The 13,723-nt window shown below is 40.5% G+C and overlaps 1 protein-coding gene across 1 annotated transcript in view; it reads left to right on the top strand.

Moving 5' to 3' along the window:
* Positions 1-13,723, top strand: part of LOC126470744 (mucin-5AC-like) — a 293,641-nt gene that overhangs the window by 219,994 nt on the left and 59,924 nt on the right. Inside the window, exons 13-14 of the mRNA XM_050098750.1 lie at positions 9,846-10,074; positions 11,170-11,987. Of these exons, the coding sequence (XP_049954707.1) occupies positions 9,846-10,074; positions 11,170-11,987 (1,047 nt within the window). The remainder of the gene's footprint in view (positions 1-9,845; positions 10,075-11,169; positions 11,988-13,723) is intronic.

Below are 13,723 nucleotides of genomic sequence, written 5' to 3'. Positions count from 1 at the left end.
TCAACGTCTTCCTTCAGTCCGACCTGGTATGGATCCCAAACACCCAAGAATAGGTTGCACCAATGTCCTATATGCGGTTTCCTTTATGGATGAACCGATTTTTCCTAAATTTTCTTCCAATAAAACGAAGCTGACCATTTGCCTTCCCTACCACAGTTCTCACACGCTCGTTTCATCTCATATCGCTTTGCAATGTTATGCCCACATATTAGAACGACTTGACTGTGTCAAACAGAACACAAGCAATACTGTATCTGAACATTACAGGTTTGATCTTCCTACTCGTGTGCATTAATTAAAATTTTTCCACATTCAAGGCTAGCTGCCAGTCATCACACCAACTGGAAATTTTGTCTAAGTCATCTTGTATCTTCCTACCATCACTCGACTTCAACACCTTACTGTACACCACAGCATCATCAGCAAACAACTGCAGATTGCTGCCCACACTGTCTGCCAAATCATTTACATATGTAAAGAACAACAAAGGTCATATCACATTTACGTGGAGAGCTCTCCTGACGACACCCTTGTTTCTTGATGAACGCTCACCATGGAGGACAACATACTGGGTTCTATTACTCAAGGAGCCATCGAGCCACTGGCACATCTGTGAACTTATTCCATATGCTCGTACCTTTGTTAACAGCCTGCAATGGGGCACCGTGTCAAATGCTGTCCGGAAATCTAGAAATATGCAATCTGCCCCTTGCCCTTCATCAAAGATTCATAGTATATCATGTGAGAAAAGGGCAAGCTAAGATACACATGAGCGATGCTTTCTAAAGCTCTACTGATTTGTGGACATAAGCTTCTCAGTCTCTCAGAAAGTTTGTTATATTTGAACTGAGAATATGTTCAATGATTCTGCAGCAAACTGAAGTTAGGGATATTGGTCTGTAATTTTGAGGGTTTGTTCTTTTATCCTTCTTATATACTGGAGTCACCTGCAGCTTTTCCAAGTCATTTGGGACTTTGTGCTGGGCGAGAGATTCATGATAAATGCAAGCTAGATAAGGAGCCAATGCCGTAGAGTACTCTTTGTAAAATCGAACTGGGATTCCGTTCTGATACGGGAGTCGTTCCAATGGTCAAATGATGGTATATTTTTACAATTCTCGTGTGTGAACGATTTCTGGAATGTGAAATTTAAAACTTCGTCTTTCATTTCCTTATCTTCAACTACCACACCAGGTTGATCAACAAAGGACTGAATGGAAGCCTTAGACCCACTTAAGGTGTGAGAGTGGTAGTTGATGTATGCTTTGCACATAGATCTTTTCACAGATCCCTGAATCTCTACTTACATTTGCTTATTATCATTTGTGCATTCCCTTTTTAACCAAGTGTGCAACAGCCTCCACTTCCTCGGTATTATTCGAAATTCATTATTAAACGATGGTGGGTCTTTTCCATCCACTTACTAGGCACATAACTCTCCAGACCACAATTTAGTTTGCTTAAACTTTGACCATAATTCCTCTACATCCATATGAGGGATACACTTTTCCAGAAATATAATACAAAATGTTTTTGAACTTAACATGTTACTTTAAAATAAAGATCAACTATAGAAAATAGGGTAAATTTACATCTACATACATACTCCACAAACCAACGTACAGTGCATGGCAGATGGTATCTTGTACCAATACTAGTCATTTCCTCTACTATTCCACTCATAAATAGAGCTAGGGAGAAACTACTGTTTCAAAGACTCTGTAAGAGCCCTACTTTCTCACATCTTATTGTCGTGGTCCTAACGTGAAATGTACATTGGTGGCAGGAGAATTGTATGCAGTCAGCCTCGAATGCCAGTTCGCTAAATCTGTGGAATAGTGCCTAGCTTGAGGAGCATTGTCATCCCTTCAGGGATTCTCATTTGAGTTCATGAAACATCTCCATAATACTTGCGAATTGTTACAATGTCTTCTTTAAAACTGACATGGTGGGGTCCCAAACACTTGTACAGTACTGAACAGGATGTCGCACCAGCTCTCTGTATACCGTCTGGATATTTAATCGAAGTGACTGTGTCAAGCTACACCCTGCTATCCTGTATCAAATGTTACAGGACTATTTTTCTTACTCTTCTGTGCATTAACCTACATTTTTCTAAATTTAAAGCAAGCTACCATTCGCCACACTAACTAGAAATTTTGTCTAAGTCATCTCGTGAATTTCTGCTGTCACTCAATGACAATATTTTTCCATACATCACAGCATCGTCAGCAAACAGCATCAAATTGCTGCTCACTCTGTCCATCGGGTCATTTATGTTTACAAAGAAAAAAAGTGGTCCTATCACACTTCCTGGGGCCACACCTGACGATACCCTTTTCTCTGATGATCACTCGCTGTTGAGGACAATGTACTGGGTTGTATTACCCAAGAAATTGTCAAGCCACCCACAAATCTTGGAACCTAAACAATAAGTTTGAACTTTCATCTTCAATTGGCAGTGTGGCACCATGCTTTCCGGAAATGTAGTAATATGGAAACTGCCTGTTGCCTTCCGTCTGTGGTTTGTTGGATATCATATGAGAAAATGGCAAGCTGAGTTCAAGGAAATTTAATACATTCAGACACAGAATGTGTTCAAGAATTCTGCTCCAAATCATTGTTATGCATATTGGTCTGTAATTGTGCGTGTCAGTTATTTTACCTTTCTTATGTAGAGGAGTCACTGAGAGAGTCATAATAAATGCAGGCTAAGGGACCAGTGCCGTAGAATACCCTCTGTAAAATCGAATTTGGATTACTTCTGCACCTGGTGGCTTACACTGATCAGCCGGAACATTATGACCTGGAGGCTCAACACAAGCATTTTAGAAACTGCATGGCTTGTCAGGTGTTTGAGGAATGCTGTGTTTGAGTGTTTTTAGCTTGTGATGAAACCAAAGTGAAACCACGTCCAGACATCCTGGGGTTGGGCGGCAGACCTACGTATGTCTGGTGTTGTAGGCAGGGCAGACTGTTAAAACAGGACAGGCAGTGAACTGTGGCGGAACTAACATCAGACTTTAATGCTGGGCAAAGTGCGAGTGTCTGAACACACATTGCACCAAATGCTCCTAACAAAGGGAATCCACAGACAATGACCCTTGCATGTGGCAATGTTAACATCAAAGACATCACCATCCACAACTCAAATGAGCATATCACCATCCGCACTGGACATTGGCGCAGTGGCAGTGTGTTGTACAGTCTGATGAATCCTGATACGTCATACCAATGGGACAGTGCGAATCCGTTGTCATCCAGGGGAGCAGCTCCGTGACACATGAGGGCAGAGACAACCTAGCAGCGGCTCTATTAAGCTCTGGGGAACATTCATGTCGGAATCTGTGGGTCGAGTGGAACTCGTGCAAGGCACCATGATGGGCAAGGAGTATCATACACTGATTACAGACGACGTACACCTTTTCATGGCGATCATGTTTCCCAACAGCAGTGGCATTTTTCTGTAAGATAATGTGCCACGTCACAAGACCAGGAGTGTGATGAAGTGTTTTGAGGAACACAGTGGTGAGCTCCAGTTGGTGTGCTGACTCTCCAGATCTGAACCCGATCAAACAGGTCTGGGATGTGGTTGAACGTGGCATCAAAGCTCATCACCCCTCTCCCTGGAATTTACAGGGATTAGGTGACTTGTACATGCAGATGCACCAACTCCCTCCAGCAACCTATCAACGTCTCATTGCTTCCTTGCCAAGACGCGTCGCCGTTATCCATGTCAAAGGAGGTGGACATACAGCTATTAAGTAGGTGGTCATAATGTTCTGGATGATCAGTGTATTTGTTTTCGACTCTTTCAGTTGCTTCTCTGTGCTACAGGTGTCAGTTTCTATGTACTCCCTGCAGTGGTTTGTATGACAGTCAAACAATGGTACATTTTACGATCCTCTCAGGTTAATGATTTCTCGAATGTAAAATTTAAAAGTTCAGCTTTCCTTTTGCTCTCATCTATTGCCATCCCAAACTGGTCGACAAGTGACTGGTTAGATACATTTGACCCACTTAGTGATTTTATGTATGACCAGAATTTTCTTGGATTATCAGCAAGATATTTTGCTAATGTATCTCGGTGGAAGTTTTTGTTTGCTTCAGACATTGCTGTTCTTATACATGAACTGATTCCTGCTAACTTTTGCCTGTCAATATTTGTGTGCTCTTTTTTGAACCTAGAGGTCAACCATCTCTGTTTACTCTGCATTTTCTGAATTTTTTTTATTAAGCAATGGAGGGTCCTTGCCTCCCGACATACACACAGAGTACACATTGGAATACTAAGAGGCTCCATAATGCACCTAACATTGGAGCTCCCGATAACTAGTAAACCTCTCCCCATGTGCCTGCTCAGACCCTGCAGAAGTAGCAGCCATTTGTCCACTCACATGGTTAATGGCTAAGAGCAGATGGCCAGCCTCCAGATTAAGTATTTGCCTTGAGCAACACAGCTGTGTAACAAGCCACCACTCACCCTGTGGTTAGTGCGGATCCCCCACATTGGGTACGCTGGAAAGTGCCTTGACAGCAGAGCCTGTGGGCAAAACAAGTGATACCTGACTTGTCCCATGTGATGTGCCAGTTTCTCCACTGTCACCACACCTAAAAGCAGCAGCCCTCAGATGGCCATAAGTGTCTTCAGCCGTTTGTAGACTGTGGCGAGCTGCTCCTCCGTCTCTGTGCACGACCCCCCCCCCCCCCCACACACACACACAAACTTAACAACCTCCCAAAAAGTGTGGAAATAATTTAGGAATTAAACTAAGAATGCAAACAAGCCTCCTGGTGCTTCACATGCGAGTGCTACCAGCAGACCAAACAGTGGTAATAAACACAGAATAAATGGGTGAGCCGATGTATTACACAGTGCTTGTTGAAGACTTTGTAGTTTGGTGGTCCTCGTATCTAGAGCTCATATTAATGCCACAGGAGTTAAAATTCAGCATGGGATACAGTTATGCTTGTGATCGGTCTGAAGAAATATGCTACAATATTTTAACAGATATCTAAACAAGGGACTTTACACTGCTTTGTTGAAGAACACCGTCATTATTTCTCATTTAATAAGGATGTAATGATACCAGTACAAGTAATTGCTGCGCATTTATGTTCACTTGTGTCAAAGGAATAAGCTCTGAGTGGATGGTACAATGTGGCATGCTATGGGTCCTTGTGCATTTGATGTCATTCCACTCATAATAAACATTCCATTTTTAGGCAGCTGTATTGGAAACACATTGTAAAAAAGTACAGTAGAAAATTTTTGGTATTATTGGACGTTTTTATAATTATGGTGCTTCACACTTGCTCTTTCTGTGGACAGTTCCTAAACTTCCGGCAATGCTTGCTTACATTGGGCTTTTTCTGAAGCTGATTGCATTTAGAAACATGCTAGTCCTCTGGAGAATACTTGAAATAAATCTATAATGTAACATATAAAGTAGATATTCAAATATGGTAATCTATATTTGTTTTCATTTCCTGTTGTTTAAATAAAAAAAAAAAAAAAAAAAAATCAAATATTCCAGGGAGACTGAAATATGCCATTGTCAAATCCCTATTTTAAAAAGATGATGGGAGAGATGTCAGTAACTACTGACCTGTTTTGCTGCTGACATTTTTCAAAATTTCTGGACTAGTATCTCACTTGAGCTACGGTAATATCCTCAGCAAATCACAATTTGGGTTTCTGAAGAGTTGCTCTACTGAGAATGCCATTTACATCTTCACTCACCAAATTTTACAAGCATTAAAAAATAAAATAGCACCAGCTGGTATTTTCTGCGATTGAAGCTTTAAGGGATTGATAGTATAGCCAACGAATGGACAATAGTGATTCAAGCAGTGTAGTCTGGGGACATTATTCTGACTGGGGAGCAATAATGTATGGAGTGCCCCAAGGCTTAATTGTAGGTCCACTATTATTCCTCATAATGTAAACAATCTTCTGTCTAATATACAAGAAGCAGAATTAGTTCTTTTTGCAGATGACACTAGTATTGTAATCAATCCAACCATACATACAGAAACAGTGTTCTTAAAAGTATCATTGAGTGACTTTCTGTGAATAGTCTCACCCTCAGTGTTAAAAAAGACACAACATATTAAGTCCTGCACATATAGGGGTACTACACCAATGATAACTGTAACACATGGTGAGGCAATAATAAATAGGGTGGAAGCTTCAGAATTCTTAGGTGTCCATATTAAAGTGGAAAAAACACATGTTGAAACTCTTAAAACAATTTAGTTCAGCCACATTTGCACTTAGAATAATTCTATGAGAGAAACAAATGAGTACGTTGACATATTTTCATTCAACAATGTCATCTGGAATAATGTTTTGGGGTAAGGAAGTCTTCATTACTCAAAAATGTGCTGTAAAAATATTGTGTGGTGTTCACCCATGATCCTCTTCTCAAAATCTGTTTAAGGAGTTCGACATTCTGATTGCTGCTTCACAGTATATTTATTCCCTCATGAAGTATGTTGTGTATAATTTGCTGCAGTTCAGAAAAAGGAGCAATAATGTACATAATTGCATTATCAGGAGGAAAACACATTCATTACTCCACGTTAAGGTTATTTGTAGCACGAAAGGGGTGCACAATGCTGCATCTGAAATTTTTGATAACATACCCAGTGACAGCAAAGTAAAATTTCAAAAACAACTGAAAATTTCTCTTATTGCAATGTGTAAGGGTATGAATTACTAACTCACATACCTCTCTCTCTCTCTCTCTCTCTCTCTCTCTCTCTCTCTCCCTCTCCCTCTCCCTCTCCCTCTCCCCCTCCCCCTCCCCCTCCCTCCCTCCCTGTGTGTGTGTGTGTGTGTGTGTGTGTGTGTGTGTGTGTGTAAGTAAACCTATAAATTATGATGTGAATGTAAACTGACTCATTCCCCATTTTTATGATATATCATGCAAATAATCCATGAAACAAGAAATTAACATGTGGGGCCTTGAAAGAACAAACAGAAAAGACTTGTTTTATATCTAATTTGTGGGATAGAAACTGTATAGCATAAAAAGCCTCTCCAAGAATAAAGTGTGATGTACAATAAAAGTAATTTGTACAAAACTGCAAAAAGATGGGTGGAATACAAGCAGTTAAATAAGTAAAAACAACAGTTGAACAGTAGGAAGACATGTAAAATGACAACTTGAGCTTAGCGGCTCGGCTTACTAGCTTTTATTCTTCAGAATGGATGTGTGTACACACACAACATTATCCTGGCATTGTGGTCTGAGTGGGGCTTTTGTTGTGCTACGATGGTATCACAATGTTACTGCCTCTGTGGCATTTGTGAGAACATACTTGGGAGCATGAGTTCGTAAGCTGAGCTGTTATTTTAAAGCTCTTTTTTGTGCGGCTGTCCACTACTCACTGTCGTCACTACATGGTTGTCTGTAGTCAATCCATAATTTTTTAAGCAATTAATCGTGTTAATAATATGTCACAGTTTGAAAACAGTAACGTATATAAACAAAAATGGCGTCTTTAATTTATGGCATAACCTTAGTCTGGTGCTTAGAAAAGCAAATTATGCCAAACGGAAGTTTTTGTATTTGTAGATAGAAAATACTTTGTTAGTTACTTAAATTTTAGAAATGCCAGCTTGGAATCTCAACAATATAAGGTAAAATATACACTACTGGCCATTAAAAGTGCTACACCAAGAAGAAATACAGATGATAAACGAATATTCATTGGACAAATATATTATATTAGAACTGACATGTGATTACATTCTCACACAATTTGGGTGCATAGATCCTGAGAAATCAGTACCCAAAACAACCACCTCTAGCCGTAATAACGGCCTTGATATGCTTGGGCATTGAGTCAAACAGAGCTTGGATGGTGTGTACAGGTACAGCTGCCCGTGCAGCTTCAATACGATACCACAGTTCATCAAGAGTAGTGACTGGAATATTGTGATGATCCAGTTGCTCGGCCACCATTGACTAGACGTTTTCGATTGGTGAGAGCTCTGGAGAATGTGCTGGCCAGGGCAGCAGTCGAACATTTTCTGTATCCAGTAAGGCCCGTACAGGACCTGCAACATGCGGTCGTGCATTATCCTGCTGAAATGTAGGATTTTGCAGGGATCGAATGAAGGGTAGAGCCATGGGTCGTAACACATCTGAAATGTAACGTCCACTGTTCAAAGTGCCGTCAATGCGAACAACAGGTGACCGAGACGTGTAACCAATGGCACCCCATACTATCACGCCGCGTGATATGCCAGTATGGTGATGACGAATACACCCTTCCAATGTGTGTTCACCGCGATGTCTCTAAACATGGATGCGACCATCATGATGCTGTGAACAGAACCTGGATTCATCCAAAAAATGACAAAGCCATTCGTGAACCCAGGTTCGTCGTTGAGTACACCATCGCAGGCCCTCGTGTCTATAATGCAGCATGAAGGGTAACCGCAGCCATGGTCTCCGAGCTGATAGTCCATGCTGCTGCAAACGTCATTGAACTGTTCGTGCAGATGGTTGTTGTCTTGCAAACGTTCCCATCTGTTGACTCAGGGATCGAGTCGTGGCTGCACGATCCGTTACAGTCATGCGGATAAGATGCCTGTAATCTCGACTGCTAGTGATACGAGGCCGTTGGGATGTAGCACGGCATTCCGGATTACCCTCCTGAACCCACCGATTCCATATTCTGCTAACAGTCATTGGATCTCGACCAATTCGATCAGCAATGTCGTGATACAATAAACCACAATTGCGATAGACTTCAATCCGACCTTTATCAAAGTCGGAAACGTGATGGTATGAATTTCTCCTCCTGACACAAGGCATCACGACGACGTTTCACCAGGCAACGGTGGTCAACTGCTGTTTGTGTATGAGAAATCAATTGGAAACTTTGCTCATGTCAGCACGTTGTAGGTGTTGCCACCGGCGCCAACCTTGTTTGAATGCTCTGAAAAGCTAATCATTTCCATATCACAGCATCTTCTTCCTGTTGGTTAAATTTCACATCTGTAGCACGTCATCTTCGTGGTGTAGCAATTTTAGTGGCCAGTAGTGTAGCTTGCTACTTACTTAAAGATGACACGTTAAGTAGGAGACAGGCGCAATGAAAAGACTGTTACATATTCAGCTTTTGGCCAAAGCCTTCTTCAGAAAAATAAACACACAGGCATTTATTCACACAAGCAAACACACCTCGTGCACATATAACCACCATCTCCGGCAGCTCGGACCAGAATGCCATTAACATTGTAATACAGTGATGATTAGTCAGCTTAATCTGGTAAAAAAAATTGTGTGTTAATTGTCTGTGTCATTATAAGTAGAAGTTAAGAACTTCAGCTAATATAGCATTTTGTCTTATTTCATGATGCTGTACTTTGTTATGGTTGTGATAGCTTCACCACCATAAAGTATTGTTGTTACTTAGGAAAAGCAAGACTTATTATATTATTATTATCATCATCATCGTCATTATTATTATTATTTTGAAGTCATTAAATGAATACTGGGAGTGGATAAATAATGTTTACAGTCAGTTTTGAAAGAGGAAGCTTAGAAAGACAGTCCAAGGATTTCATACAATTTTGTTAGACTACTTTTTTTCTGTAATTTCCTGTAAAATGTTTAAAATAAATGTGTCCTTAATCTTGGAGTAAGCATTCATTTCCATTACTGGGCTGTCTGGTTGTGACATGTCAGCATATTTGTAATCAGTATGTTTTATGTTTCACAAGTACTTACAGGTTTTTATTTGTGGTTGTTGTTGTTATTGTGGCTGTTTACCTTTTACAGGAAAGAGGCATAATATGCATATTCATTTCAATTATTTCCCTACAGGTAACCCCACAAAGCACACAGTTACCAGCTGTAAGGTATCACCATCAGATTGGAAATCAGATTATACCTCTCACCCCGTCGACTCCTCCAAAAAATCCGAGCGGTGTAACTGTTCTTAACTCACTTGCTGCCTCTCCCAATCTTGGTGTTAGTAACTGTTTTACCACTGATTTTACATTCACCGCTAATGCTTATGCTGCTGCTGCTGGTTTTGCTGCTGCTGCTGTTGGTAATACTAACACAGTTGTTTCAACATCTGCGAACACCGTAACCTCAACTACCCTCGCTTCTACAGTCACCTGCTCTACCATAAACATTAATACAACTGCCTCGGCTACAGCAACTAGCAATTTACCCACTGTGACTCCAGTGACCACTATTGTAGATACCACCAATAGTGCTGGCAACAGTGTGGTCACAAGCCCTCATGTGATTGCCAATAAATTAACTAATTTCAATTCAAACATAAATGATGATAAAGTATTTGTTAATAATGCTGTAACAACCACAGTTACCACTTCTGCATCTGCTGTTGCTGTTGCTGCTGCTGCTGCTGCCGCCGCTGCTGCTGCTGCCGCCGCCGCTGCCGCCGCTGCTGCTCTTACAACAATTACTACTACACCTCCACCTACTCCAGACTCCTCTCCCAGCTCTCTAGCAGTTACTACTAATAATCTAGCTGTATCAAATACTGTAAACACTGCTACTGGTACACCTGCCTCTATTTCCACTACCATTGTCATGGCTAAAGGTACCACCGCAGGTGACCTTATTCCCGCTGCAACAGTTACCACTATTGCCGCTACCACCACCACCACCACCACCACCACCACCACCACCACTAATACAACAACAACCACCACCACCATCACCACAGCAGCGACAGTCACCACTGCTAGAAGTAATGTTGCTGTTACTGCCGCTGTTGCTGATACTGCTGCTGCTCCTACTACTACTACTACTACTACTACTACTACTGCTGTTGCTGCCGCTGCTCCTACTACTACTACTGCTGTTGCTGCCGCTGCTCCTACTACTACTACTACCACCACAACCACTACTACTGCTACTGCTACTGCTGCTGCTACTACTACTACTACTACTACTACTACTACTCCTGCTGCTCCTGCTGTTGCTGCTGCTGCTACAACAACAACAACAAGTACTACTACTACTACAACAACTGCTGCTACTACTACTACTACTACTACTACTACTAACAATAATAATATTAATAATAATCCTGCTTCTCTTTCTGCTTCTACTTGCACCCCCAACACCAACACTAGTACTACAAGTACCTCAACCATACCCACTGCTACAGCTGCTGCCATTAACATCCCTCCAAACACCATCTCATCAGCCACCACTGTTGCTAATGCTACTATGAAATTTACTGCCACCAGTGCAAGTACCACTGGTGGCTCTGCCATGATAAGTGTTAATATCAGTTCTCCTGCCCTAGTTTCCATATGTTCATGTGACAGTATTGTTATGACAGACAGACAGTGCAGATGTGTTAATCGTGGTGTTAACAGTACCGTTAATGGCTTTAATCAATCACACAATTCTGCAAATACAGCGCTGGAGACAGTGCGCCACACAGCAACACAGCAACCACAGCAGCTTAATTACTACCATCCTCAGAAACAACAACAACAGCAGCAGCAGCAACAACAACAACAACAACAACAACACCAGCAGCAGCAGCAACAGCAGCATCATCAACAGAAACAGCAGCAACAGCAACAACATCCTCAAAAACAGCAGCAACAGCAGCAGCATCTGTTGCTGGTAGATGTATCAGCACAAATCAGTTCTCACATTACTAGTGGCAAAGTAACAGATGCAGAGTCAAAGTTGCATTTGCAGCAGTCAAATTCATCCGGCACGTTACAACCCCAGCTGCCTCGTCACAGCCATCATCACCATCACAACCATCACCACCACCATCATTATCACCACCACCACCATCACCATCACCACCATCCAAACCTCCCTCATAATCACCCTGCCAATCAGCAACCTCATTTACAACAGCAGCAGCAACAGCAGCAGCTTCAGCAATCTGTTGTGCCAGTACTGCACGGAACAAAATCGTCAGCAGTTTCTGAAAAAGGAACGTCACCAATCCAAGTACAGGTATATAATCTTACTCATCAAATTTGTGTATTCATAGCAGTAGAAATCTTAGAGGTCTGTGTAGCATCTTGAATGGGTGTTTGTAATAATTGCCTTCATTTGGGTAGTATTTCCCTTTACATTTCATTGTATCCTCAGGCTCTATGTAGTCAACCATTATATTTTTTATAACACAGAGACAGAGCTAAGATGTATTGAAGAAACATTTGGTCTTCAGATGCTTGTTAAGATTTAAGTGCAGGCTGGAGCCTGTGGTAGTAATTTAGTACCTTTAAATCTTCTGTTGTTGTTGTTGTTGTTGTTGTTGACGACGACGACTATAGGTGGCTGTTGCTGTTGCTGTTGCTCCACCTCCACCTCCTCCTCCTCCTCCTCTTCATATTTGTACTTCCTCTACTATTACAGCTACTTTAGTGACAGTAATGAAATAATATGTACAATATGCAGAATACTCGTGTATTCATTCAGTTTCAAACTGCTTAAATTGTATTTTTCCCCCTTTTTGATTTTGCTGAGGGTATCCTGTTTTGAGTTATAGCAATATATTTCTGCCCCACTCCCTTTGTTTAATTATTAAATAAATGATACAAGATGCACGTGGTTTTAAACTTCATTCACATTAATTTATTATGTATTTATCAGTGATTTACATTTCTGTACTCAATTAAATGATAAATAGCCAATTCATTTCAAACATATTCATGCCACTTAATATTAATGTGAATTTTCTGTGGTGGCAAGATAATATCTGTTATCATCTCCACCCTTTGTTGTTTGTGAACATCTTATTACAAAACTTCTGATATCTTTGTGCTTGTGGTGTTGGTGATGGCGGTGTAGACTTGCACAGGTGCATGCATGAGTATTAACAGTTTGTATATGCTTGTTTTGGTAGTGAAATGCATGATTTAAGATGATATGCAGAATTTCTATAGTGATATCTGTTTTTATATATGCTCTTTCCATTTTTATTGCGTAGAAGTGCTGTACTCTAGAAAAGTGTTATGTAATAAAGCAAATGCTTATTTGGTGTGTAGTTGCTTTTATATTTAATTTATCTGGATAACTGGTGAAATCATGATATCTACTTTATTGTTCACTTCACATCTGTAAATAATCACGGTCATTAAAAATTTACTTTGAATTACACAAAATAATGATGTTCATGCATTGCAAACTTTTGTTGTTTTCGCTGCTGCTGTAATACTATTACTTCATGTTAAATTTCAACTACAGTCTGTGTTACACTACTTGACGTGTGAAGAATGAATTATTATAACTTGTCATTGAATATTTTTTACGTAGTATGCTGAATATTAATTCCTATTCTATATTTCTTTGTGCTGTGAACAAAGTATGTATGCAGCAGGAAAACAATCTGCCAGAGTTTATTTTAGTGCTTTCAGTACTTCGCATGTAGTATGTGATGAAGCATACAGGAGTGATTGAAAAATTTTGTATGTATCGGTGGTAGCCATCCTTGTGCCAAAAAGGACAGTTTATTATTGTTGTGTGGAAAGGACAATGAAAGTATTGGAGTTGTATGTGCTATTCTGTTTTCTTAATGTACAATGTTGCATAACCAATTATTTCCTGGCGCAAGTTTCTTGTATGGACTCTGAAATTTAACTGGTGATACAAGATCCAGTAACTTTCGTTGATAATCCTAGCATTTCATAAACAGTTCAAGACAGTAAAATTATTTTCTTAACAAGAGGTAGTACACAAAAGTGGAA

This window comes from Schistocerca serialis, chromosome 3 (genome assembly GCF_023864345.2).
Source record: "Schistocerca serialis cubense isolate TAMUIC-IGC-003099 chromosome 3, iqSchSeri2.2, whole genome shotgun sequence".
Taxonomy (NCBI): domain Eukaryota; kingdom Metazoa; phylum Arthropoda; class Insecta; order Orthoptera; family Acrididae; genus Schistocerca; species Schistocerca serialis.
Note: the sequence above shows the minus strand (reverse complement) of the source record. Positions and strands in the feature narration are given on the sequence as shown.